Source organism: Thrips palmi, unplaced genomic scaffold (assembly GCF_012932325.1).
Source record: "Thrips palmi isolate BJ-2018 unplaced genomic scaffold, TpBJ-2018v1 HiC_scaffold_19, whole genome shotgun sequence".
NCBI classification, from domain to species: domain Eukaryota; kingdom Metazoa; phylum Arthropoda; class Insecta; order Thysanoptera; family Thripidae; genus Thrips; species Thrips palmi.
This window is the reverse complement of record NW_023144628.1, coordinates 11,125,567-11,151,378: the sequence shown is the minus strand read 5'-3', so window position 1 is coordinate 11,151,378 and position 25,812 is coordinate 11,125,567. Positions and strand designations below refer to the sequence as shown.

The 25,812-nt window shown below is 42.5% G+C and overlaps 7 protein-coding genes across 10 annotated transcripts; 4 read left to right on the top strand and 3 right to left on the bottom strand.

The window, feature by feature from the left end:
- Positions 1-928: 928 nt before the first annotated feature.
- On the bottom strand, positions 929-5,084 carry LOC117646436 (proteasome activator complex subunit 3). The gene is made up of 6 exons (XM_034387360.1): positions 4,928-5,084; positions 2,779-2,811; positions 2,556-2,701; positions 2,289-2,481; positions 2,047-2,217; positions 929-1,960 (listed from the first exon to the last, which is right to left on the bottom strand). Exons 1-6 carry the CDS (start codon positions 4,955-4,957, stop codon positions 1,772-1,774), a joined length of 762 nt encoding a protein of 253 aa, XP_034243251.1. The 5' UTR covers positions 4,958-5,084; the 3' UTR covers positions 929-1,771.
- Positions 5,085-5,211: 127 nt separating this feature from the next.
- Positions 5,212-7,308, top strand: LOC117646434 (protein phosphatase 1 regulatory subunit 42-like). Of its 2 annotated transcripts, none has more exons than XM_034387358.1 (7): positions 5,212-5,692; positions 5,770-5,936; positions 6,007-6,145; positions 6,236-6,467; positions 6,564-6,692; positions 6,760-6,951; positions 7,053-7,308. In XM_034387358.1, the coding sequence occupies exons 1-7, from the start codon at positions 5,561-5,563 to the stop codon at positions 7,277-7,279; spliced, it is 1,218 nt and encodes a 405-aa protein (XP_034243249.1). In that variant the 5' UTR covers positions 5,212-5,560; the 3' UTR covers positions 7,280-7,308. The 2 variants fall into 2 exon arrangements, with proteins under 2 accessions (XP_034243249.1, XP_034243248.1); XM_034387357.1 differs by having other exon boundaries at positions 6,233-6,467.
- Positions 7,309-7,390: 82 nt separating this feature from the next.
- Positions 7,391-10,854, bottom strand: LOC117646431 (zinc finger protein 266-like). 2 transcript variants are annotated; one of them, XM_034387351.1, is made up of 6 exons: positions 10,641-10,854; positions 10,244-10,436; positions 10,010-10,153; positions 8,893-9,602; positions 8,521-8,820; positions 7,391-8,443 (listed from the first exon to the last, which is right to left on the bottom strand). In XM_034387351.1, exons 2-6 carry the CDS (start codon positions 10,412-10,414, stop codon positions 7,615-7,617), a joined length of 2,154 nt encoding a protein of 717 aa, XP_034243242.1. In that variant the 5' UTR covers positions 10,415-10,436; positions 10,641-10,854; the 3' UTR covers positions 7,391-7,614. The 2 variants fall into 2 exon arrangements, with proteins under 2 accessions (XP_034243242.1, XP_034243243.1); XM_034387352.1 differs by having other exon boundaries at positions 10,244-10,420.
- A 129-nt stretch (positions 10,855-10,983) lies between these two features.
- LOC117646433 (stromal membrane-associated protein 1) lies at positions 10,984-15,802 on the top strand. Of its 2 annotated transcripts, XM_034387354.1 has the most exons (9): positions 10,984-11,401; positions 11,709-11,842; positions 11,913-12,080; positions 12,165-12,429; positions 12,530-12,835; positions 12,910-13,034; positions 13,138-13,278; positions 13,561-13,626; positions 13,821-15,802. In XM_034387354.1, the coding sequence occupies exons 1-9, from the start codon at positions 11,284-11,286 to the stop codon at positions 14,010-14,012; spliced, it is 1,515 nt and encodes a 504-aa protein (XP_034243245.1). In that variant the 5' UTR covers positions 10,984-11,283; the 3' UTR covers positions 14,013-15,802. The 2 variants fall into 2 exon arrangements, with proteins under 2 accessions (XP_034243245.1, XP_034243246.1); XM_034387355.1 differs by lacking the exon at positions 13,561-13,626 and having other exon boundaries at positions 13,821-14,012.
- Positions 15,803-15,879: 77 nt separating this feature from the next.
- Positions 15,880-17,908, bottom strand: LOC117646435 (MRG/MORF4L-binding protein). Its single transcript, XM_034387359.1, has 4 exons — positions 17,649-17,908; positions 17,028-17,152; positions 16,527-16,944; positions 15,880-16,398 (listed from the first exon to the last, which is right to left on the bottom strand). Exons 1-4 carry the CDS (start codon positions 17,758-17,760, stop codon positions 16,166-16,168), a joined length of 888 nt encoding a protein of 295 aa, XP_034243250.1. The 5' UTR covers positions 17,761-17,908; the 3' UTR covers positions 15,880-16,165.
- Positions 17,909-18,013: 105 nt separating this feature from the next.
- Positions 18,014-21,740, top strand: LOC117646432 (T-cell immunomodulatory protein). Its single transcript, XM_034387353.1, has 3 exons — positions 18,014-18,160; positions 18,282-18,472; positions 18,909-21,740. The coding sequence occupies exons 2-3, from the start codon at positions 18,353-18,355 to the stop codon at positions 20,754-20,756; spliced, it is 1,968 nt and encodes a 655-aa protein (XP_034243244.1). The 5' UTR covers positions 18,014-18,160; positions 18,282-18,352; the 3' UTR covers positions 20,757-21,740.
- On the top strand, positions 21,568-24,109 carry LOC117646337 (general transcription factor 3C polypeptide 4-like). Its single transcript, XM_034387216.1, has 7 exons — positions 21,568-21,573; positions 22,072-22,292; positions 22,370-22,563; positions 22,784-23,335; positions 23,424-23,619; positions 23,690-23,839; positions 23,920-24,109. Exons 1-7 carry the CDS (start codon positions 21,568-21,570, stop codon positions 24,107-24,109), a joined length of 1,509 nt encoding a protein of 502 aa, XP_034243107.1.
- Positions 24,110-25,812: the final 1,703 nt, after the last annotated feature.

Below are 25,812 nucleotides of genomic sequence, written 5' to 3'. Positions count from 1 at the left end.
CGCAGCTGTGCAGGGTTGGCACAAATAAGAAATTTTCATTTCCCCTGACTCTCAGACCTTTTTTCCCCAGTTTTCCCCTGACTTTTTGGATACCTTTTGCAGCAGTCGGGTATAATAAATGATGAGTTTTACGAATAAAATAGGAGTCAAGTGACTGCGTTGGAATTTGTGCCACTTATTTCCGTTTGTCCATTTTATTTTCCCTAACTTCTGACAGTCTTCAAATTAACTGACTTTTTCAGGTTTTCAAAGTTTTCGAGACTTATAGCAACCCAGATGTGACTGACACACATTGTTTTAATGTTTTTTAAAAAATCGCCTCTTTGACAATGCGGCGAGATGTACTGAAGTGGACAGCATAGAATCCACTAGCAGACCGGCTCACAAGATCTAAAAATAAATCAGTTTTCTTGCTGCCTCCTTCCGCCGGGCCTTCCTATTACCAGAAAAGCCCTGTATGAATTGAAGCAAACTGGAGTGAATCGGGCCTGGAGAATGGGATGGACTACCTGACAGGCGCAACACCATTCTCTTTTCCCCCAAATGGTAACAAAGCAACGCATTTTCTTCCTTCCCTCAAAAGACTTCCTTCAGAACTACTAAAGATGGGAAAAGAAGGTGATTTGTTTTTACAAATTTCATGTTTATTTTATACAGGTAAATTTTGTTTAGAACAATTCACGGCGTACCAAAGAGCACCATCTAACTGATTTGCTAGCAACAGAGTTCAAGAGAACACTGCATTACTAAGGTGAAAGGTGTTTCCAAAAATTCACAAATTAGTGCATAAGAACTTGATACAGAACAGATCTATAAGTACACCCACCCTCAGACTTTGCTTTGGAATAGCCCACGTCTAACTCTTCAATAAATATAGAATTGGCGGAAACAACATTTCACAGGGCTGCAAAATTAACAAAAATGCACATGGGGGCAAAAAAATAAAAATTTATAGGGTACATGCTAACCAACCTTAAAGGTAAAACCATTACAGGAAACAATGATCAATGGATACATCATGGGATCACAATTTATGAGGCCTCTGTGTGTTATCCATACAGCAGACAACAATCTAGAATTTTGATAAAATTCCAGGTGGGCAACAAACCAAGAACCAACTGAATTTTCTTGGAATGAAACTCCTTCCTTTGTTAGAGGAAACAGAAGAGCAGTAACTGAAGCTACCAGTCATTTTATTGCAAAAGAAAATTTAAATAGAAACACCACAAAATTTCGACTGCTTAAAAAATGTGAGTGAGTGAAAACCATGCAAGTTCTAGCAGTTAACTTGAGGGCAGCAAATGCTATCATGTTCAAACTATGACATGAGTGTATGATCCTTCATGACTAGGCTGCTTTAAATTGCATGTCATCTGCACACCCACAAACCACCATGCAGAATAATGGATTGACAAGGAACATAAACAATACAGTTATTATGTCAAGAGTAAGATTGAGTCTATGACATAGTTGTAGGTCAAGACTACAGGTCCTATTGATAAAGATAAATAAAAAGGGGAAAGAGAGAAAAAAAAAATAGTGGGAGAATGATGTTAAAACAAAGTAAAACAAGGTTACGGCTTCAGTCACACTCCGGTAGTAATAAGAAACTGCAACAAGCTTTTCTACAAATATATTGACGGTATTGGAGATGTCCAACCAGTGGAGGTCTACCAATTCCGCTAAACTTGGAGATACAAGGAAAGGGACAAAAATCACAATCGACCAATTTCAAGTTTGGGACACTAAGCCAAACAAAGAGATCAACTTTTCAGTACAGAGATACTGAATTGGTTGATCTTGGCTTTTTAATCTTGTCAATGTTCTTGGTGACAATATCATGAAGAGTACTGTAACGGTTACGCACTTCACACAAAACCAACCAAAGGCTCAAATATTCTTTTTCATCCATTTCCTGCACCGATCGCCGGTAGTCTTCAATGTGAGGATATTTGGCCACCTGAAAACAAATAAAATGAAGATTATGCTTCTTTTAATCCTTGGAAAGAAAATTATCATGTTAATGTTAGCGAAGTCAACAATCACCTTTGAAATAAGTTTGGCTCGAGACACATAGTAACGAGAGATCTGGTCAAAGAAAGCAGCAGCCTCTGATTCTACAGACTGAATTTCAGCAAGGGTGTCTTCCTGAATGGACACTCCAAAATTGTTTCCATCTTCAATTTTGGGAATCATGAACGAAACCCACATTTTCAACTAGAATAGAAGAAAAACAGTTATTAATAGAGCAATTTACAACAAAGTTTTAGAAAGAGAATGTGGCTTACCAAATTAGAATCTGCAACTAATTCCTTGATGTGAGGCTTCACAATACCTATCAGTTCTGTTAGCTTGGAATTACAAGGGACCGGCCCTGAAGTCAGCAACATGACTTTGGTGCCAACATCAACTTCATTAACTTCATTTTCGGACTTGGCATTGTCCAATTTCCTTTTTTTAGATGCTGCATGGTCAGAGTTACTGGAAAATAAGAAGAGAGATTAAAAATAAAAACAACTGAAAGTGACAATGCATTATGCATTCTGATATTTTACCTGTTGATATGAACTGGGTCAGGGATAGGAATGTTTAACTTCTGATGGACACTGCCGAGATCCAAAGGGACAAACAGAGATGTTTCCAGGAGTTCATTTAGTTTAACTATTTTTTCAGGGAATCCATTTAATATCAAGTCTTCAGCCTAAAGCAAGGAAATAATACAAATTAATTTAACATTCATGGTGAAAACAATTGTGTGTAAGAAGTGGGATTAAATACCTTAGTTTTGAGGGTGTCTTTGTACTCTTGAACCTGAAACCAAAATAAAATTATTCTAAAATAGATAGATCAATATTATAGCACCAGAGACCAAACTAAATGGTTCATGCCAAGGTCTTAACAGTAATTATAAAAAAGGAGCATAAAAATGACAAAAAACAGGAACACCTATGATCTATACAAAACAAAACTAAAGTAGTACAAATGGCAACTAACAAGGGAACGTTTTCAGGTGTCAGGAGCCGATTGCTCCCGTACTTCGGGATCTTAAAGACCACCTTAAAAAAGAATTTTCGGCACCCACAGTTCGTGCTGAAAGTCACTACAACGCCCTAAAATGAAAGTTGAAAATTGACCAATTTTCATAAACTTGACCAAAAAATTTAACTTCAAAGAACGTCCATGAAAGCAGATGATTCTTAGTTCCCGACGAAAAAATTTAAGAGCAGAAATTACAATTTGCCATGGTAATTGTTTTAGTTTGAAAAGGTCTTATGAATTTTCCCAGCCTATTAAAAATTGAAAATGAAATATATTGGATCAGAAGAGGCTTTCCAAGGACCCACAGCACCGTGCGGTACACCATTACCCCTGCCACACCGCAGGACCTCTGACCATCCGAGCCTATCCTTTCCTCGTTTCGTTGTTTTTGTTTTTGGGGGTGGAGCACAAATACCCTAGGACATCTTGCAAGTGCCCGCGCCCGCGTACAAGCTCAGTGGGGCTGGCTAGGAGGGTCATCGAGACGGTGCTCGGAAGCGGCCTTCTGGCATTGCGAGAGACTCTGAAGAGGCAACTCGCTCGCTTGCCCTCGCTAGACTTAACGACATTGGGGAACTCACTAGGCGCAGACGAGCAAGTACGACAGTCGCACAAGAAGCTGGCTAGAGGCCCACTAGAAGTTTGGAGGCTCAACTGGAGCCAGGCACGCCTGACCTTTACACCCGAGGAGTCGCCACAGTTCCCAAAGGCTTGCCAGAGCAAGCGCAGACCCAGGCAAGGTGCACCAGGGATGAGTGAGCCACCCTCAGAAACAGAAACAAAGGAACGAGAAGAGGGTAGGAAAACACGGATTCCGCAAGATCGTGCAGTTTGCGAAGTTGATTTCCTTACTGTTTAGGTTTGCCCAAACAGTGGTGGGGTGGATTTCGGTATGACCCGCGGTGGCAATGCCAACGGCCTAGTGACCTAGCAACACTAGGAGTGACAACTCGAAGTGACACACGCACTTTCGCCGTGTGACCCGACTGACTGGCCACTGGCCGCCGTCCGACGGCTTGGCCAAAACGGGCCGGCCCTGACCTTGAACTTTCATTTTAGGGCGTTGTAGTGACTTTTAGCACGAACTGTGGGTGCCGAAAATTCTTTCTTTAAATGGTCTTTAAGATCCCAAAGTATGGGAGCAATCGGCTCCTGACACCTGATCATATATATTCAGCGTGAACTATTTAGAAAAAAATATATTTCATTTGGAGAATGTTTACATAATTAAGGGCACTTTCAAGAATTAATTCATCGACAATACAATGGGTTTGAACCAAGGTAAGGAAATCCACACTTTATATGTGGGGACAACGGTAAAGTGGGGAGTAAGTGCAAAGCATTCCCTCCAAAATCTGTAACCAGTAAAGAGGTAAGTGTGAATTTCCTGAACCCTGAACTGGATACAGCCTAGGCTGATCATGAGTCAGCCTTGCAAGAGATGATGCAAGGAGGACTGTCACAGGCAATGGCCATGGCTCACATCGAATCAGAACCAATCGAGAGGAGGGTCAAGAACAAGCGAGAGTATTTCCAGCAAAATCCCAAGTCGAAAGACGATCGGTAAATGCGAGTCCAAGGAGGTCTAGGAACTGTGCTGTCGTAAGAGTCTACTCGGCATTCGCCAAAGCACATCTACCCACCGCCACACGGTTCCATACGAGGTCCAAGCAAAGAGCCCAAGAACTGGCTGCCGCGATCGGTGATCGTCAACCCAAGAAATGTGGTACAGAGAAATGCTATTGTATACACACACAAGGCAACAACAACTCCTAACCTCTCAGCCATGGGTGCTTGGCACTCGGCGAGACGCGTGCGAAGTTCATTTCCTCCCCACAGGAGGTTGCCAGTGGCCGAACTAAAGAAACGAGTCTGTTAGAAATCTTACCTTTTGAGTTGCCGTGGTTGTCTTGGCCATGTTTCGCAAAAACGTCACCCTACGACGATGCACTACTGGTGTAAATAACACAAAACGTGAACGTGCGGTTGCGACGGACGGACTCGACTCGGCACGATGACCGGAAGCCCCAAGCACACTGACCGGGACTTTAAAGAAGGAAGAGCGAGCGTACAAGGCGGAGAGTCAATCTTCTCAACCTCCTACCAAAAAACTGGTACTTCTCTTGGAAAAGTATCAAGATCAAACACTCTTGAATAGATAGCATCATGTTTTTGACAGAAAGGTGGGCCCGATGCCGTCTCAGCTGTGGGCCCGAAACGAGTAAAATACAGCGACAAGCAGCCCAAGTCCCTTGTTCTAAAGTTGGTGACACGTAATTTTTTTTTCGTCGTTCCATTTGAAGTGGCAAAAATCGAACCATGGAGACGTCAAACAATGATTGTTTTAAGCAAAATTGAGCAAAACTATTTCTTTTAAAAACTCTGAGCTTCGCAGAGACTGAACACAAAATGGAACATCTTTAAATGATCAGTGTTAAGCAAGACCTGACTGGGTTTAGCCACGCATGTGTGTTTCTATGACAACCACAGTTTTTTCCTAATTTCTAATAACAAGTGGAAAATGGTTCGAGTGACGTTGCAATACATATCAAGGAAGGGTTCTCAAAATGCTCCTAAACATGGGAAGGATTTGAAGGAACATGCAAGAAGACTTACACATTTATATTTAAATGATCAGTACATTGATTCAATTGTAGGTCCTTTCTTTTATGTAAAACAAACGAGATAAAAATTTCACTCACCTTATGTAATATTTTCAATTTGTACCAGGGTGACATATCTGTTTGTCAAAACTTGAAGGTTTTATTTTTGCAAAACAATCAGCTACTGAAAATAGAGGGTTTGGACTTTGCATCACAGCTGACTCATCTATACTTGCAAAGAAATAAATTAAACAAAATTGAAGGATTTGAGAGACTGGTCTCACTTCAGAAGTTGTAAGTGCTAGTATGCGATTGCAGGCACTAGGTAAAAACATTTCAGTCAAATGTAACACCCTTATTACAGGTACTTGGGGAATAACTCTATCTCAGTGGTAGAGGGATTGGAAAATCAAAGCTGTTTACAGGAGTTGCATATAGAGCACCAAAGTTTATGTCCAGGGGAAGAAATTATATTTGACCCTCGTTCTATTGCTGCTTTAGGGGTAAATAAGTCTAACTGTTTGAGCCACTTTCCCATGGATTATAGTGACATAATCACTCTAAATGTTTACTTGTGCTCTTGTCAACAGCAGTCTTTACAAGTATTGAACATTCAAGGCAACAACATCACATCTTTGGAAGATCTTGTTGGTCTCGAAAAAATGAGGACCCTTCTGGTTGCAAGCAACAACCTGAGTGATATCACTAAAATTCAAGCAGTTCTTTCAGCCATACCATCTCTTATCGAGCTGGATATGCGAGACAATCCAGTTGTTCAAGACTACAAGAATTGCAATAGGATATTAGCTAGTTCTCACAATTTGCGTAAGAATTAACAATCCAGATTGTATTTGTAATGATAATAATAATCTTGAATGAAATTTAAATGGTCTTGAGAGACTTCAAAGGATGCTTTTTCAGGAGTTTTGAATGAGAAACAAATTTCTATGAGAACCCTTGATTTCATGAAAAAGTTTGAAGAACATGAACAAAGAGTGAAGGCACGCCAGCCCATACAAGCTCCTGCTGACCTGATCAACAGTATCTCAGGTATGAAGACCAGCACCTGTGCACCATAAATCTGCTTTGAACTATCATTGAAACTTTTTTCTTACAGAACTTGCTTCAAATCTACCAGAGGCCTTAGCAAAGGATGTTACATCAAGTATTTTCATGGGCACTGCTCTGAGAAATGTTAAGGAAAACATTGGAAACGGCCATCAAAATAGTTCGGCCTCTGAAATGGCTCTTTCTACTCCATTTGAAGGAGGTCCCTTCTTCCATTTCCCTGCCTTCAAATCTTCTACATGTAAGAACAATTTTTCATCAATTCAGTTAAACTGTATGCAAAAAGGTCTAAAAAATTGGTAGCATGAAAAAATTAATTTACGCACGAAAAATTGTGAACAGGTCTTCAGTATGATGGTCATACAATACCTAAGCCATTCCATCGTCAACTTATTTTAGGAACTCAGCTTGGACACAGGCAACAGCCGCCAAGAAAACTGAAACCTACAACCATGCCAAAATGCGATAAACTATCCTCAGCTGTCATTGTGGCCAACAGTGACATCACTCAGAACTTGAAAGGTGCACTAAAGCAAACAATTTGTGGAGACATGGTTAGTACAAAATAAAAACCCTCGGACTCAGTAGATAAGATTTGAAGTTTGGGATGTCTTCTCAGACAGGGAAAGTGTGTACATTTTAAAGTAATCATTGCAGAAATAAAAGCAGCAGTCCAGTACTTCAGGAAGGAAACTTTAAAATATGTAATTCTGACAAAAATACAAAAGAAAAAGGTTGTTTGTGTTTAACAGTGACAAGATAAAATAGTTACCTTAATTTTACACAGATTACTGTATTACAAATATTAGTTTTTAAATGTTAATTCGGTAGTTGTCAAGAACATTAATTGTTCAATCACATTCATTCAGTACGGGCTTAGCACAATAAATTTCAAGATACAAAATTATAAGGGAGGATGTTGTAACCTCATATGTGAACATAAACCTTGACTAGAAAGAAATTTTGCATCACACTTCTTACAAAGATATAGATTTGTTGAGTCATGGCATTTAACATGCCTCTGAAATTTTTGCTTAACGCAGAACATTTCTCCACAAATATCACACTCTAAATTATGTTTCATTGAGTTAGATACATGCTGTTTAAGACGGGTTTTGCAAATGAATTTTTCACCGCAACGGTCACACATGAAATCTTTGATGCCTCGATGTGTAGCATTTTTATGCAAGTTTAATTGGTATCTATTACGAAATTTTTTAGTACAATCGCCACATTGAAAAGGTTTGGTATGAGTCTTTTGATGTGACTGTAGGGTTCCTATGGTTCTGAAGGACTTGCTACATAAATTGCATTGATAAAGCTGATCCTCTTCGTGTAATTTAATATGACGTCTTAGTTTTGATTTTTCTCTAAATTTTTTCTTACAATACTCACAGGAATGTTTCACTATATGTACTTTGCTTCTGTGATCTGATAACTTTGGGTAAGTATCAAACACTTTTGCACATACCTCACATCTAAATGATGGCTGTATATTATGAATTTTCTTCAAATGGAAGGTCAATTGAGGCATGTTCTCAAAATTTAATTTGCACAGAGTACACTCCTTTGATTTAGTTAAATGTTCGATGGAAGCCGCATCTGATGAGTCATCCTCAGAATGGATGGACATATCGCCACATGAATCGTCATGGGCTTCCATTTCAGTCGAAGAAGAAAAGTTCTTTCCACATTTTCCACATTTCTCAAGGAATTTCCCTGGTATAGTGACACTGAATGAGAAAGGAAGAGTTAATGCATCAATTTCTTACCAAGTGAAAAAGTTGAAGATTAATAGTTACCTACTCACCAATCATTTGGGAGCATATGCTCTGTGGTGATGTGTTGCTCCAACATAGATTTCAAACGATACATCTTAAAACAATGCTCACATGAATAACCAAGATAAAGAGATGAAGTGGAATGCTTGGCTTTGTGTATACTTAATGCCTCCTCATTTTCAAAGGAAGCTGGACATTCAGAGCATATGAACTGACCAGAATAGTGGGTAAGAATATGCTTCTTTAGAGCTCTAAGCGTTGTATAATTCTTGTTGCACGTACTGCAAACCCATTTGCCCTTTACACTGCGGGAAGCCCTTCGTCCCAATCTAAGAAAAGATAAAAATGAGGTAAACATGTTGAAATTGAGCACAAAATTGAATCAAGATTAATCGACTTACATTTCCTCTGCGACTGCAGCAGTCTCATTTAAAGTACTGGTGCCATCATTTGGTGCTGACATGTTTTTGTCTTCAATCTGACATGCCTGATTGTTTCTACTATCTTCATTTGTCGACATCAAGACAGATTTTTCAATGAAATTTTTGTCTGTTGAAACTTGACCGCTAATAAAATCTGATGATTCCAAAACTTCTCTTTCTTTCCTTTCCTCAGCAGTGGTAACTGAATCGATACCACACTTCTCAGGAAGCTTCTTATCTGGATCAAGATTTCCAATACTTGTAACCAAACAGCTGCCATTTCCTTTAGCAATGAGGTCCTCTTGTCTCCAAGGTGATTCCATGATTGTGTCTTCTTGTAATACAGTACTTGTAGCACTGTGGTCATCATCCGACCACTCATCTTCTAATTGCTTTAGGAAGGGATTCTGAACGGCATTTGAGACATCTTGTGTTTCTCCAAGCCTCAATTCAATGGAGTCTCCTTGAAATACAGTACTTGTTGCACTTGGCTCATCATCTGACCACTCATCTTCTAATTGCTTAATGGAGGGAATCTGAACTGCTTTTGAGACATCTTGTGTGACAGACAGTGAATCATTTGACCCCTCTGTGCATGGAAATGCTGCTTGGTCACACTGTTTTGGAGACTCATTTACCCCTCTAGGACTCAACTCGGAGGAGTTATTTATACCTATTCTTTCAGTATGCTGAAACACACAATTCCAAACAACGATAAATTACAGTCATAGCACAGGGTGGCTGCTGGAACCTGTGTCAGAAATCTTCTGTCATTTGAGAAAATAAAAATCTATGACATTATTTCTATCCATTCCATTGCAAAATAAGAAATGGGAGGAGATATCTTCTTATCAGAAAGAAATCTTCAGTCAAGTAGAATCTATGTAACCACTAAAAGATCTGTCATTGTTTTGACCCTGATACAAGCATGACTTGAGAAGGTTGTTGCAGCCACCCTGAAATGAAAGACTTCCATGAAAAGTTGAAAGTGAGATTCTTGAAAGATCTAGCTGTGAAGGAGCACATGCAGAAATACAGAGGAAAAGGCTGAACGATTGAAATAGTTGAAAATGAGAATAGGACATTAACAACTTACCAAGTTTTCATTATTAGCAGTGATGAAACATCTTCTCAGTGAGGCATCATTAAGTTTGCATTGTTTCCGAAACTCAAAGAAGGATCGCACAACTGTCATGCATTTGCCACATATTTTGTGTGGAATGCCATCGTCAATAAGTACCTGTCACAACAAAAGTTTGTCATCATGAAACAAATGAGGTGAACGTAAGTCAAAGTCATAGGGACTGGAAAAATACTTCAAGAGTCTTACCATAATATCTAGACAAGCTATAATTTTTTCGACCAATCTTAAATTGACACCAGCATCATCGACAGCCTGGAATATGTCCCAGAAAAACTGATCATCTTCCTCTTCAAGGCAAAGGCGGCAAAAGTCCCGACACATTGGCAATTTATTGAAGCTGTCGACTGCTGACGCCATTTCCAGCTGTCAAAGGTACAAACTGCAAAGTTATGACTTTGTTAAAATCAACATAACCTCAGAATAGACGTCAATTAACAGAAAAGTATCTGGCTGTTGAGTAACCAAGCGTATCAAGGTATACGTAAGGTTAACGGTCTTTTAGATTTTGACCAGTAAACTGCATTTGCGGAAGGTTGCCATTGGTAAAAATGAAGGAAACAGAATCAAAACAACTCAAAGTTACCTGATACACAGGCTTCAAAATGAATCTTCAAGCTCCACAATACAAAGGCGGGCGAGTGAGATACAATTTGATGGTCGAGCCAACCAGGTGCCAAGTACGGTACGGTGAATCCATCAACGATCTCAAATGTCACATACACCAACTTCACGTTAGGTAAAGAAATCGTTGCGTCTACGTCGCAACAAAAACGCGGCTTGAGGTTATTTGAAAGTTTGAAATTAAAGCGCGTCGGTGGGTGCGTTCTCTAGGGACAAGTTGATCGGCGGGGCGACCGGAGCGATCGAGCGATCGAGCGAGCGATCGAAACTGGATCGAGACTAGACAGGTGACAACAGGGGATGCCAACAATGGTTTCCAAAATTCCAAATCTTTTAGGGTTGTTGTTTTAGGTCGTACCATCGGCCCTTTGGCGCTGTTATTGTAGTTGTTCGTTTAGAAATTTGCACGCGAGTATCTCCGTCGAATGAACCGCATCTAGTCACGATAAGGCATTCATTGCATTACGAGACGTGAGGACTTCGGTCGCCATTGTGTTGTGTCGACGGCAACAAGACAAGGGTTAGCGAGTACCTTGCTTGACGCCCCAAAACCAAACGAACACTTCAAGCCCTTTAACTCATCTTCTCGTGAAACTTTTGGAAAGATGAGTTCGAAATCTGAGAAGGATAGGCTAAAAGCCGTCCAAGATAAATGTCAGCAACTCCTAAATGAAATGCTACGGGACGAGGACAACAAATATTGCGTGGATTGTGATGCCAAGGGTAGGTGACAAGAATTTGACTGCCATGTAGCAAGTCTCTGTCAAACGCCATATCCATCGCTGCACATGCCAAATCTTTTCCGTTCTTTATTTGGAAAACAATTGTCACCATTTCAATGGGAGAAGCTCTCACTTATAACCACCTCAATGCAATTTGTCAAATGTGCACCAGCTGTCAAGTGTCTCGACTTACAGAAAAACTTAGTATTGTTTTCATCAGTATTTTGCTTTTGAATTTCTCTTGAAAATGAATTTTTGTTGGCAAATTTTATTTGGATCTCTACGTTTTATCCTTGTACTTTCTGTAGGTCCAAGGTGGGCATCTTGGAATCTTGGCATCTTCCTCTGCATTCGCTGTGCTGGAATTCACCGTAATCTGGGGGTGCACATTTCTAAAGTTAAATCCGTCAACCTCGACACCTGGACCCCAGAGCAAGTGGTGGTAAGCTTCACTTTTACAGTTCTGAATCAAATTTAAGTTTGTTTTTAACATTACTTCAAATCTCTTCCAGAGTCTGCAACAGATGGGAAATAGCAGGGCTCGTGCAGTCTATGAAGCAAATCTGCCAGACAATTTTAGACGACCTCAAACAGATTCTCCTTTGGAAGCCTTTGTCCGTGCTAAATACGAACAGAAGAAGTACATTGCCCGCGAATGGGTTCCACCAGTAATTCCTAAGGTATAGTCGTGTGACTTCATAGTTACCAGCCAGGGCAATAGTTGTGATATTAAATGTGGATTTTGATCCAAAATTTTGTCTCAGGTAAACTGGGACAAGGAAATTGAAGAAGAGGAACAGGCAAGACGCCGCCGCAAAGAGAGCAAGTCAAGCACACCTCAATTAGGAAGAAACTTAACTTCATCCCCTGCAAGTCACTCTTCAACATCTGAGATCCCGGCTCCTCTTCCTAAGCCAAAAAGCTCTGCCAGTCCAAAACCTTCGCGTACTCTGGGGAGTAGCACTGTAACTGCCATACCTGCGCCCAGCTCTGCACCATCCAGTGCTACTCTGGACTTACTTGGCCTTGGTAAGAGTGATGTATACACATATTGGAACTTTTTTGCTACGTGAAAGTTGTTTGATTGTTTTCCTGCATAGGCTGACCTGTTTTTTTCAAAACATTTTAGATACGCCCACTGGAAGTTCTTCACCACCTAACAAGGGTGATGACATATTTTCTGGCTTCCTGAGTGCACCCCCTGCTGCAGGACATGCAAATAATGGGGTCCAGACTACAGAGACCCCTAAGGCAGAAACAGTGGGTACTGTAGACAGCAAGAGATCTGCTGAGGAAAATAGTTTTTTCAACCAACCAGCTGCGACTGCTCAAGAGAAAAAACAACTTACCAAAGACTCTATTTTAGCACTGTACTCAAGTGTGCCTGCCTCAGGAACTCCCCCCGCGCAGGTTCCTGCACCGCAATCTTTTGGTGGTAAGATGGTGCTTTCAGTGGAATTGTTTAGAATTTCTGAAAGTCAGACACTTACTTAAGTCTTTATCCCCCAGTCTTCCCAGCCCAAAGTATGTCTGGGTTTGGTGCAGTTTCTGCTCCTGCTATGGGAATGAATTATCCAATGTCCAATGGGATGATGATGGGACAGCAAATGCCTACGGCTGCCAATGGCACTCAAGTAAGTTTTCATTATTCTTAGTGTGTGTCAGTAAAAAAGTCATCGTGAGGTTCATTTATTAAATTCTGACTTTAATGTATATATTGTGATTTTTTTTTTTTAGAATGGTGTCTTTGGTCCCCCGGGAAATCAAGCTGGAATGATGCCTCCTGCTGGTGCCATACCAAATATGACTTCTAACCCATTCTTTAATATGACAGCAATGCCACAAAATAATGTGCCCACCCCAAACCCATTGAACCAGGTAAATGTTGCTCGATAAGAATAACTCGGTTGCACGTTTTTAGTTTGCTAACTTTGTATGAACTTAAATGAACAATAGAAAAATAACATAATATATCTTGCTAAGAAGCAATGCATGTTGTTGTTACAATGTTTCTTCTTTGTGTTTTTCTTTTCAATTTTTAACCTTTCTTTTCTTTTTTCCTTATCTTTTTCCTATCTTTGTTGGATAAATTTAAAAGAGCATGATACTTTATTTTGTCTTTTCTATTAGTTTTGTAGTTTGAACAATCATTTGTTTTAGGAGCATGATTTGGGTAATGTTAATCTACTGGATTTGGGAGGAAGTAACTCAATTGTACTGCCACAGGTATGTATATAAGTAGTGTGTAGATCTATGGGTTTGTTTTGGCAGAATTTGATGCACGCTATACTCCAAGCTATTTTGTGCTAATGCTGCATTTTCACTTAGAACTGATCAACTTTGAATGGAGTTTAAATTGTGGAAATTATCAGCTCTTACAAACATTCTATTAATTAATACTGTATTTATTTTTCTTTCAGCTCCCACAGCAGATGAATATGTTGAATTTATCTGGAACAGGAAGTAATGTTTCTCAGCAAGCTTTTGGAATGCAAAGCTCCGCTGGTAATCCTTGGGCGACTTCTAACCAACCCTTGGGTATGGCGCCACAATCGATACCCCAAAGTCAACCATCTCTAGGTCATACTTTAGCTACCAATCTATGGCAGTGATAATTAAATGTTTGGCAAATGCGAAGTTACATTCATGCAACAAATCTTTTGACTGTTTAGTTGTGAACAGTATTACAAGACTTGCATAAATTTTTGTGCTTAATGCAATTTATGCTAGCTTTCAATGTTTGAGGAGTGGCATTTCTTTATTAGTATTATTAAGAGGTTCTTCTATTGTGTAGCATGGCAAAATGGGATATTTGAGCTACTTTTGTTTTGTGAAGTGCCTTGTCCAGCCATTTTGCAAAGGCTTGGATGTGTCTCCTGTTTGCTGCACAAATATGAATTTGGCATCACATGGTCAATCATTTTATTCTATGTATCCTGTGGATCAGGGTATCTTCAGTTTGTTGCTCAATTTGGGTCTGCAAGTGCTATGATTTCAAGATCCCGGTTAACTGGTAATGTGGTAAGTTCCTTTGTTCATTACTGTTCTGCAAATAAATGAACATCTTGCAGCCCCATATCATATCTGGCCAAAGTTTAGGGGCTGGAAGAATTATCAGAAGTAATTTTTGTGATCTTAGTTTTTTGAGCTTCTGTTTGTGGTCTCTGGTCTGAGAAAACTATTCTATTTATTTGTCAACAAATGGACTGAAATTTTTTAAACAATTGCTTGTTTCTGTGCTTATTTGCCCTGTAATTTGTAAGTCATATATATATATACATATCTGGCAAGTTTATCTTATTATTTTCATCTTTGAATGTGAGCTGCCTCAAAGTGCAGATTGTCTTTTTTTAAAGGCTTTTTTTTGGGGGGGTGTTAAAAGATAACTAGGCACATTTGATGTGGAACGAGTGAACTTAATTATTTGAATTATTCTTCGTTTGTGTTGTGTATCTATGAAACTGTGTAGTGTTCAGAATGTGAATATTGTTTTCATCAATGAGAATGTGGTATTGTTGCTTTCAAATTACAGGAGAGTCTTTCACTGTTTCATGGCCTTAGATGGGAGGTCCAAATTTGTTGCTCTTCTTTAACGTGAAGTTTATGTGTGTAGTAATCATCCAATTTGGTCTTGTTTTGTGATACTGTTTCAAACATTCCAGCACACTTGCTTCTTTGCCATTTTGTCTAGTTGAATGTTCTTTAATGATTCTGTTTATTATGAATTGTAACCCGTAAGCTTGAAGCAAGAACTGTTACCCAGGTTTTTGAAACATGTTTTGGTCATTTGAATTACCTCTATGAGCTAGGACGAAGGAATAACAGTAGTTTTGCAGTATTGAAATTAATTTGTAGATGGTTCTTGCAGTTGTCCTGCAATGAGCATCAACTTTTTTCTCATCTTGGAGAAAAAGGGTTGGCTCACTTATGCAGTTGTTCATTCAGACACGAATGATGACACCTTTTGTTTTGATTAGGGGTAGACTTCTTTGAGTTGTTTTCAAGACGTTCCTTGCATTACATTTTGTAGACGGCTGCAGAATGAACTTGTCATCGTACTATTTGTTAGGACCGTTCTAATTATCATGATTGTTATATGGAAGTAGTCCAGTTACCATTTTTTATGCTGTTCTGTGACATAAGTGCTTTCTGTTGTTGACATTTTAAAATACTTTGATTTAATTTGAAATCATGTTTTATGGTTGATAGATATAATGGTCAGTTTTATTGTTGTGCATACTATGTAAATGTACAATCCTGTTAAAGTGTGAATGTTATTTTTCTTTTCCCTGTTTTTGAATATTAATTGCACACATACAGGGTGTCAATAATTGATGTACAAGAGCTTATGTCAATGTTTCTTTCTTTTGTGTTAACATTAAAAAGTGGAACTTTTAACACAGATAAGGCCTTAAATTTCTCATTATTGGTTCCTCATCCTTGGAAAGGGAATAGAATAACAAAATTGTTACAACAAAATACATGAAAAAAGTTTAATTACTCAAGCAACAGAAAGGTGTTTTAGAAGTCACTTAGTAACTCAGGGATTTGACAAAAATTTAACCTACACAGTGCACATAGCAAGTTAAGTAAGTTTCAATTGAGATCCAAAGAACCTGACAGGCTCCTTTATTAAAGAATGTTCCCCCCAGTGACAAATTTACAAACCAATGGCAAAAAGCCAGCGTCAAATTGTACAAACAAAACAAAATGTTCCCCTTAACCAGTACATCATAAGATCTAATTGAAAATAAAATTTAAGGAATTACACTTGTCTACGCCGTTTGGTAGCAGGTGATGATACTGTTAATGGACTGACCGATTTATTAGACCCCGAATCGTCACTAACTTTGGCTTGTGATAGCCGAGTCTGTCGCTTTCCTTTGCCATTGGCGGGCTGGTTATTTGCACTGCTATTTGGACCACGTTTTGGAGTGCTGACAGCATCATCTGTATCTGAGTTATCTCGACTCTTTTTGGCAGAACCAGTTGAACTTACTGTAAAAAAAAAGAATGGTCAAATTAAATTACTCATTAGTAGGCTGTGGGAATGATACCTGATAGAAAAGGAATCCACTTCCTCATTTAAACTACTAGATAAATTAATTTAAGGTCTAGTAACTCACCAGACGAATCCTCATCATCTCTGATGATAGATGATCGTTTTGGTAGTCTTAGCTCTTTAGCACCTTCCTTTCCTTTCACAAGTTCTTTTTCTTTCTTGATTTCTGTAGGATCTTTTGAAAGTCTCTTGTCTTTCTTGGTTTCTTCTTTAGATTCTTTTTTATTATCACGGACATTAGCTTTTTTCTCCTCTGGTTTCTTAGCAGCTTCCTTAATCTCTTTTTTAACAGTAGTTTCCTTTCCAGGTTCTTTTTTGATTTCTTTAGGATCATCTCTTTTAGATGTGTCTGGTGGAGGAGATGGAGCTCGTGGCGGAGGCATTTTAACAGTTTTTCTCTCAGCAAGCAATTGGCCAAATTGAGATGATGGCAGAGCAAAATCTTCAGGTTCATTGGGGAATGGCAAGGCTTCTGTTCCTTCCTGGAAAACAAAATACCAAACATGCCAAAAAATGTTGTTTGAAGAAAAAAAAAAAATGGAAAATATTGATAAAAAGTACTTACCAATGCTTGCATGTCGTACATAGTATCAAGCCGATCCCATATGACTTGAGAAGAAATATCAACTCTTTTAACAGCCGATGAAAACTTTTCTAGTATGCAAGCCATGTGAAAATGCTTGGCAACACCTGAAACATGACATATGCAAAGCAGGATAGTAAATTTCCAATATAGGGAAAATCAGACATCAACTTATTCAAAGCAACATGTTAGTGTATAATACAAGGACACTATTAGTTGATTAGTGGGACTGCCCCTTTCCTTAAAAAAATATGTGGTGTAAATTTATCAGTTCGAGGCAGTAATGAATGAAACTCTTTCCAGCAGATAAACTACATCAAGGAAATGTAACCGTTCTATTTATACTGGACTGAAATCGAGCGGAAAATGCTGTCGGACCGAGAGACAGTCAATGATACCCAAGGTTAGGGGGCGTCGTAGACCGCCCGCTGTACTTCAACCAATGGACCAAACAAATCAAGGGGAATGTTCATCCCAAATGTAGAACAGGCAAAATGATTTCATAGAGTAACAATGAGCACAAGTTTTAATGTTATATCCTAGAATTCGAAATGACAGGCCACAGACACCGGCAAGACTCAGCTCAGGACAAAATAGACTTACCCACGGGTTTATGGCCCATCAATGCAAGTAAAAGTTGAACTTCATGGTGCACATTCCAATCTATATTGTTATTAAGACTAATATTGGACTGGAACTCATCTTCCGTCGCCATATTAATAAAAACAATTATAATATTAATTTGCCTAAAATTTGTATTTTTTTAAAGGAAACATTTCAACAGTGTAAAAATAAAAGTAAACTAATGCCAACTGTTTCGAAAGTAAAAGTGACAGAGCGCGATATTAAATAATGGTGTAAAAGTCCTTTGGAAGGTGGAAAAGCGAGTTTATCATAATTTTCGAGGAAAAGTTAATTGATAGAAACTCGAGTCGTCCTTGATATGTTTGTTGTTGTTGTTAGCAGATCTGTTCGTTGGTTAACCTGTGTAACATGGATGACTCACCACAAAGGCTGTGGAAAAATGGCTGCTGCTGCTGGTGGTTGTAATGTCGCAAGAACATTTTAATGCTGCAAACATTTGTTTGCTGTCAATGCTGTTTATCCATTAATTGGTAGGTATTACATTTTCCCCTTATTTCGTTTTTTAACAGCAGTAAATATCATACTGTTGCGCAAACATGAGGACGAGCTCTTCACCTGACTACCTGACCTGTTATTGATCATCATTTTCAGTCTGTGGAATCGCCCACTATTTTCTTCAAAGAACAACGACTGTTTTCGCCAATAAACCTTAAATTCATAAAATGGAAGCAAGAGAATTCCAGACGGTCCAGACGGGTCCTTTGGTGTCCACCCATTTTGCTGTTGACTGGTCAGCTGATGACAGAGTATCTGTCATAACAGAGAAGGGACTACAGATTATGGTGAGTTTAATGCATTTACATTGCATAGATTCTATTAGTACTTGCAGGAAATACTCAGGCAATCTTTTGATTGACTTAATCGTCCCAATTAGTGTGTAATGAGCAACTGAGCAACTTACATTGTGACTTTGTTGTTTATCGTATTGGTCGACTTGAACATTGCCTCAAACTCTGAGAACCTATTTTGGAAATTATTTCCACTTGTTACCCCAATAAAGCTTGATTGAACTAGTACATCACATTCCATGTGTTGAACTTATGAATTACCGTTGTCCAGAAATTGAAATTTTGTGCCCTATGCTTTCTCAACCACAGATAAATTTCATTGCAACAAACTTTGTTGAACTGTCACAAAAATTTTGACATGTATTGTGCATTTGTGTGTCTATGTTCTTCATTGTTTGTTGTTAATGTTGATTTTTCTGTGTGTTGTCAGAAAATGCGGGTTCCTGCTGGGAGGTCCACAATCAGAACAATGATGTTCGTCTTTGCTGTTCTTCTGGCTGTGCTGCACCCTATCTCAGCTAATGACATTACTAGCCAAGTTTTTGGCTCGGTTCGTGATGTGCTCCCTGCAGCCTTTGGTGACTTCGATTCAGATGAATTGACTGACATGTTTGTGCTACGAGACATGGGATATAACGGGATGGCTGTTGAAATCATGCTAGCATCTAATGAAGATCCCCTGCTGCGCCCCAACAAGACACTTCAGTGTAAATTCCCCAAATCTAAGGTGACAAGTGTTGTCCCTGGTGACTTTGATGGAGATGCTCTTATGGATTTGTTAGTCACAGCTTACCCCCTTGGAAGCAGTGCTGCTGAAACAAGGGTTTACATACTCTGGGGTGGTATGCATAGTTTGAAATGTGTTGATGAAGAAAAGTTCCTCTTTAAAATGAGAGGGGAGCCTTTAGCCATGGACTATGATGGGGACATGATAATTGACCTGTTTGGAGCTGATGAAGTTGGCAACAGGACCTTCTGGATTTTTTATTCAAATCGGACATTTGAAGCCAAACCTATGGAAAAATCTCCGCCTCATAAACTTCGCGAGATTCATTCTCATGCATTTTTAGATGTGAATGGCGACTTTGCCGCAGACCTTGTTTTGACGTCTACAGAAGGAATTGAAGTGTGGTACAAGATAAATGGTGCATTCCACCATAATCATACTATTAAATACCCTACAATCACAGCTGGTGAAGGCCATATAGGGCAGACGTTATACCTTGATGTAGAAATGAGAGGAAAAGTTGATTTGGTTGTTCCTGTATGCTTTGACAGTGAGTGCAAAAATAGTACCATATTTGTGCACTCAATCAACCAATCAAAGGATTGGTATGACTTGAAAGTGAACTTTAAGGAAAATGATAACAATATGTGGGGTTATACACCGCCCAATGAGAAATTTTGGTATACTGATGCCATAACACTCAGGGGTGGAGATTTCAATATGGATGGTTACCCTGATCTGCTGGCAACATTGACACTTCATAGTGCTGGTTCAAAGAAACCAAAAGCATTCTTACTTGAAAATGTGCCATGCTCTGGTGCAAGTTGTGCTCAGTTTGGACGCACTTTTGCTCCCCAATGGGGATCCATGAGCCCCACAAACATTCAGACTAATATGGCAGTGTTTTACGACTTTGGGCAAGATGGTATCCTTGATGTTCTTTTGGTGCAAATGGACAGTCCTGATGCCAATCCTCCCTCTTATCAAGTTTCTGCTTATAAAAACAGCTTGGACTATGATGCCAACTTTGTTAAGGTAATGGTGCTGACTAAAAGAAATGGTAGCCAAACTCCTCCTAACCGAAACCCTCTGAGCAAGAAGAAAATCAAAACGTTTGGAACAAACTTACCGGGACCAACCATTTCTTATCGAACAACAACTCAGGAAGGGAATCTTCGAGAAGCCACTTCATCCCAGCTTCCACAGTCAGCTCACTTCTCTCTTGGCTTGCCTTACTCGATCTTTGGGCTTGGAAGAACACCAAACTTTGTCGACACATTGTCAGTGGGTATGTCTGGTCAAATGCGGGAGTGGCCTCAAATCATCCCTAATTCACAGATGGTAGTCATTCCTGCTGGAGAACTACCATCACAGTGGAAGGCACAGTTGTTTGTTACTCCAAGCAAATTGGTACTCATGAGCGTTGTTGCTCTGTTAGGTACATGCGCCATCATTACATTAATTATTGGCGCACTTTACTGGAAGGAGAGGAAAGAGGACAAACGAGAAAGGCAGCAGGAGGCGCATAGGTTCCATTTTGATGCAATGTGATTGAAATTTGCTGTTCTATTGTTAGGGTATAAAATTTCTTATCTGTGATTGAAACTGAATTTCAACTCAAGCCACATTTAGAACTCACATTGTACAGTAAAATTCTGTGGCTCAGTGTACTTCAGGATTTGAGTTGTAGGTAACAAGTTGACCAAGAATTTTTTTTTGTTCACTTTCTAATTGTACATTTGAGTCATCAATATAATGAGATTAATCTGTGCTTTTAAAACACACCCTTTTCATAAATTATGCAGTTAAGGTTTTGGTCAAGTGTGCTGTCTGACTGGGTTAAGTTTGATTTTGTACCTATTCTAGTCGTACTTTTTCATAACTGAATAATGGCACTGTTAAGGTTTCCAATGAAACAAACAAAAAATTAACATGGAAAGTAGTAATTGTCATGTGATACTTTTATCCTGCTATTCAGTGATCTTTAGTCATTTTTAATGATGAAACAGAGCTGAATTCAACGCTGTACGTAAATAATAACTGTAAAAGTGTTAGGTTCCACAGTAATTTTTTCTTTATTGCAAAATGACTCTGTTCTCTGTCTGTAACCAAATGTGTGCTGACTCATATTATAATGCTAATGCCATCTGGAAAGAATGTCTAAATTTTTACCCTGTTAAATTTCTTGCAAGGTATCAAAGAACATTCATCCTTTTATTTGTCTATGCCTGTTAACTTAGCATTCCTAAACTCTCTATGTTTAAAACTTCAATTTTTTAATTTTTTTTTTAAAGGCAATCTTGAATTTAGTCTAGAAGGTGTCAAATAAGATGTGTTTATGTTTGTATGTCATTTAAGTAAGATGAGTGTAAGACACAGTGCTTTTGATTATGCTATTTTGTTCTATTTTTATTTTGTAGTAAGTTATTGTTGATTGAATAAGTAATCTGTAATCTGATGAGTGATATTTATGTGTATAGACCCTCTCAGTGTAAGAAATTTTTAATAAAATATTTTTTGTTCTGACGTTGATAAGATGTGTTGTTATTGCACAATCCTTGTTCCTTGTATGAATTTATTTTGAAATGCCATTCCCTCTTTAGAAAAGGAAAAAATTATCTGTCTTTCTGGCATGTGCTGTTTTCTTACTCCAAATGATGACAAAAACGTGGCCCCTTCATCTTTTTTTCTTAGCGTTCCAAATCTTCCATGTTCATTATCATGGTCATTATTAATTTTTTTTTGTTTAGGAAGTAGTCCCTGCACCTCACAGCCCTGTGCCACGACTGTCATTAAAGAGGTCGTTGCTCCATCCTCGAACCGATGTCCCAACAGACAAAACTGGTATGCATTTCTTGCTTTTTAGTTCAAGAGTAAAAGTTTTGAGCTGCGCTGGGTCCTTAAGCGTGCTTCCTGTGGTGCAGATGTCGACTACAACACCCTGATCCACGAGATGAGCGACCGCGTTGGAGTTTACCATTTAATCCTGGACGCCACGCTGACACCAAACCTAGACAACGCCAACATGCCCCCTCCAAGATACTCCCAAGTGGCTTGGTCGCCCCCCGGCCTGTTGCATTTCGGCCGGTTGGTACATTATAGGTCCCGTTGGCCGTTTTCCCGAGACGCGGTTGCTGTTCCTCTCCACTCACAACTTTGTCCAGGTGTTTGCTGGCGACGCTGACGAACTACGGGTCCGCCAAGGTGGAGTACTCGTGCAACCGGCACTGGCGGCTGGTCATCGACGTGTCGGAGAGCTGGACCGCGGTGTGCCGCCTGGGCTGGGAGAGCCGCGCCCTGTCGCAGGAGGAGCAGTACGAGGAGCTCTGCCGGCGAGAGGCGCAGCTGCGGATCGTTGGTGAGTCGAGCCTGTCGAGCGGTGTGGAGTGTCTCCCAGTGTATCCTCTCCTCGCCTTCCCGTCGTGGACTCGCGGACTCCCGCATGGTGACTGAGACCGAGAGTCGTTTTCTTCGCTCTGTCCCCCCCCTCTCGCACCTGTGCAGGACGCCCCATGAGAGACAGAGCGACGAAAACGTACCAAAAAGACTATCGGAATGAGACTCTGGCTTGCTTGCAGCGATTGCCTGGAGCGGCCTCCGCGGCAAGGCCAACTCGGAGTACTGCCTGCTGGCCGCGGCGCACCGCGACGGCGTGGTGTCGCTGTGGCAGGTGCCCGTGGTGCGCTTGAGCGGCCCGGGCGGCCCGCTGGCCCCGGGCGAGGCGGACGCGGACGAGGAGGCTCTGTCCGCGGTCACGGCGGGGCTGGCCTTCACGCTGGAGACGGGCACGGCCTGCGCGCCGGGCAGACCCGTGATCGCGCAGCTGCACTGGCTCTCCATGGAGTCCGAGTACCTCCTCGTCGGCGACAGCAGCGGCCGCGTGCGGATGTGGGACATGGCACCCCTCGGCCAGGGTCAGGGCCAGGGCCAGGCGCCCGACGCCATCGACGTGTACCCCACCGCGGACCGCATCAAGGTGACCAGGCTGACGGACTGCATGCTGCCCGACGGACGGCCCGAGCGCCTGGTCGTGGCCATCAAGGGCAGCTTCCTGGTGGTGGCGCTCGTGGACGCGGACGGCAGCACCCTGGGCACGGCCGTCAAGGACTTCCAGCACGTGGCGCTGACTGGTGAGGCCGCGCTGCAGCGCTGCAGCGCGTAGTTAGACTGAAACTGGCTCTTGTCCTCTGGAGTAACGAGTCCCTTGTGCGTGCGCAGGAGTGGTGGTGACCAAGCCGGGCTGCATGGTGGTGAGCGCGAGGGAGGGCGCCTTCTACCTCGTGGAGTGCTCCGTGGTGGACGCGGGCCTGCGGACCGTCGTGACGCCCCTGCGCAGCTACCTCAGCTTCGCGCACAACTCGTGCTTCGGCCTGGCCGCCTCGCAGCACCGCATGATCTGGGTCGTCGCGTCATCGTAAGACCTTTAAGTTAAAGACTTAAGAGTTGCCTAAGATTGCCCGATAACTAATCCGTCTCTCTGACAGGGTGTCCAAAATGTACGACCACTTGGTGGTGAAGCAGCCGACGCAGTTCCACTTCCTGACCATCAGCAACCCGGCCGAGGCGGTGCCCATGCTGGTGGAGAACGCCAGCATGAAGCTCACGCGCCACTTGGACTGCCTTGAAATCCTCAGGTGCGCAAACGCTCGTGGAACTTTGGAAATGATTGAACCAGAGAACGAAGCAAATGTGTTTTGTGTTCTTTTCGCTCTAGGATTCAGTGCCAGAAGATGGGCCAGCGGCCTCCCATGGACGTGAGCATCGAGGACCTGGACCCGCTCACCAACTACCAGCTGCGCCTGTCGCTGTGGCTCGCCTCGGTGGCGCTCACCATCAGCGCCGACATGGAGGCCGAACACACGCGCCAGCTGGTGAGTCGCTCGTGCTCGCCAGAGTCGCCCTAGCGATCCTCATTGCCGCACTTCTTTGATTGCCGCCTCGAACCCGCAGAAGGACCTCCACAACCGCATGCGCCAGCTGCTGTTCGCGCGGCACGCGTGCGCGCGCGTCGAGGCCATGCTGGCGTCCGTGGTGGTGCGGGGCGCCACGGAGGAGGAGCTCAACTGCATCAACCTGCTGCGCACCTGGATGCTTGCCTTCGTCGAGACGCCCGTGGCGGCGCAGCACTGGCGGGGCACGTGCTCGCGCGTCGCCGCCATCCTGACGGGGTCGCAGGGCCTGGAGGAGCTCATCAAGGAGTACTGCCACATCTGCGAAGCTGATATCCTTTACTGCTCATTGATTGCGTGTCGTCGCTCGTCTCTGTCACTCTGTCACTCACGGAGAGCCCCACGGACAGCCCCGTAGGGGTGCGAGGGGGACAGCGACGAAGCGACTGCAGGGCGTGTGTTTTGTGGCCGTTGTCGTGTGTTTCCTTAACGGGCAGCCGCACAGGTGGAGAGCACGTGGATCCAGGGCGAGCAGTGGATGTTCGCGACGTGCACGCGCGGCCACTCGGTGTCGCGCTGCTCCCTCAGCCTGCTGCCGTGCGTCACGCTGCCATACTTCACGTGCCCTACGTGCCGCATCCCCGCGCACCCCGCCTTCGGTGAGTCGCACTGTCGCACAACGTCACCCTCGTCGCCGTCAAAACAACGACACCGTGTTTACCTCGCGCTTGGTTTGTTCCAGTGACCGACAAGGCGCCGCTGTGCGTGTTCTGCGACGGCATCCTGCGGCCCGACGAGTCCGTGTCCACGGACGTGGCGCGCACCTAGGCGGCGCGGGGACGCGGCGCGCACCTAGGCGGCGCGGGACGCGGCGCGCACCTAGGCGGCGCGGACGCGGCGCGCACTAGGCGGCGCGGGGACGCGGCGCGCACCTGGGCGGCGCGGCGCGGCGCAGGCGCGCGGGGACGCGGCGCGCACCTAGGCGGCGCGAGGACGCGGCGCGCACCTAGGCGGCGCGAGGACGCGGCGCGCACCTAGGCGGCGCGGGCGGAGGCCTCAAAGGCCCTCAAGAAGCACACGACATGTACCTGACTTGGCTAGACTGCCGACGGCCGAAGACAGCAGATCGATCTCTCTCGGCCTTTTTTTTTTTTTACTTTGCTCTGACTTTGTGGTCATTTGATATCCAGCAATGCACTGGATTATTGACTGATATTTTTTTAAAAAAATTAGAAACTTGGATTTACCTGTTACTTTAAGGACCGATATGAACTTAGGTAGAAATAAATGAACTTAACTATACACATTGTGTCTCCTTGCGCGCCCTGTGCTCACTCAAGGTGTAAAACGCTTCCGCTTCCGAACACCGAGACACGGCCTCAGCCTTCCTTCCACTGATCGAGCATCTCGGGCGCGCTCTGCTGGCGCTCTGCGCTGCAGGTTCTTTGTGGGGACTGGAAACAAGGAGAGCGAGAGAGCGCGCTGACGAGCCATTGAGGGTGCCGGAAATGACGTTCCTGTAATCGGAAGTGCTGAATCAAGGGTGGCCTCACGGCGCCTCACGGTTCCCACGGCTGCAGACCGCAGTGCGGCAGTGTGCCAGTGTAGCCGCAGCGAGGCAGCAGCAAGGCAGCAGCCGCCTCGGAAAGCGGCACCTTCGGGGTCGGGGATCTCGGCCAGTTAGGCAGACTTCGTTGCGTTGCGTTCGTGAGCCCCGG

Coding starts and splice junctions, on each gene's coding strand:
- LOC117646436 (XM_034387360.1), bottom strand. CDS start 4,957: ATGGCCAAGACAACCACGGCAACTCAAAAG. Junction 2,482..2,555: donor GACCCAGTTCATATCAACAG/GTAAAATATCAG, acceptor CTTATTTTCCAG/TAACTCTGACCATGCAGCAT. Junction 1,961..2,046: donor GAGCCAAACTTATTTCAAAG/GTGATTGTTGAC, acceptor ATTTGTTTTCAG/GTGGCCAAATATCCTCACAT.
- LOC117646337 (XM_034387216.1), top strand. Junction 22,564..22,783: donor GGCGCAGCTGCGGATCGTTG/GTGAGTCGAGCC, acceptor GCTTGCTTGCAG/CGATTGCCTGGAGCGGCCTC. Junction 23,840..23,919: donor GACTGCCTTGAAATCCTCAG/GTGCGCAAACGC, acceptor TTTTCGCTCTAG/GATTCAGTGCCAGAAGATGG.
- LOC117646433 (XM_034387354.1), top strand. CDS start 11,284: ATGAGTTCGAAATCTGAGAAGGATAGGCTAAAAGCCGTCCAAGATAAA. Junction 12,430..12,529: donor TCTGGACTTACTTGGCCTTG/GTAAGAGTGATG, acceptor AAAACATTTTAG/ATACGCCCACTGGAAGTTCT. Junction 13,279..13,560: donor CCCCAAACCCATTGAACCAG/GTAAATGTTGCT, acceptor CATTTGTTTTAG/GAGCATGATTTGGGTAATGT.
- LOC117646434 (XM_034387357.1), top strand. CDS start 5,561: ATGGTTCGAGTGACGTTGCAATACATATCAAGGAAGGGTTCTCAAAAT. Junction 6,146..6,232: donor GTTCTATTGCTGCTTTAGGG/GTAAATAAGTCT, acceptor TCTTGTCAACAG/CAGTCTTTACAAGTATTGAA. Junction 6,468..6,563: donor AGCTAGTTCTCACAATTTGC/GTAAGAATTAAC, acceptor ATGCTTTTTCAG/GAGTTTTGAATGAGAAACAA.
- LOC117646431 (XM_034387351.1), bottom strand. CDS start 10,414: ATGGCGTCAGCAGTCGACAGCTTCAATAAATTGCCAATGTGTCGGGAC. Junction 9,603..10,009: donor CTGCTAATAATGAAAACTTG/GTAAGTTGTTAA, acceptor TGTGTGTTTCAG/CATACTGAAAGAATAGGTAT. Junction 8,444..8,520: donor CATATGCTCCCAAATGATTG/GTGAGTAGGTAA, acceptor TTTCTCATTCAG/TGTCACTATACCAGGGAAAT.
- LOC117646432 (XM_034387353.1), top strand. CDS start 18,353: ATGGAAGCAAGAGAATTCCAGACGGTCCAGACGGGTCCTTTGGTGTCC. Junction 18,473..18,908: donor AGAAGGGACTACAGATTATG/GTGAGTTTAATG, acceptor GTGTGTTGTCAG/AAAATGCGGGTTCCTGCTGG.
- LOC117646435 (XM_034387359.1), bottom strand. CDS start 17,760: ATGGCGACGGAAGATGAGTTCCAGTCCAATATTAGTCTTAATAACAAT. Junction 17,153..17,648: donor GATGGGCCATAAACCCGTGG/GTAAGTCTATTT, acceptor GTCATGTTTCAG/GTGTTGCCAAGCATTTTCAC. Junction 16,945..17,027: donor TGTACGACATGCAAGCATTG/GTAAGTACTTTT, acceptor TTTGTTTTCCAG/GAAGGAACAGAAGCCTTGCC.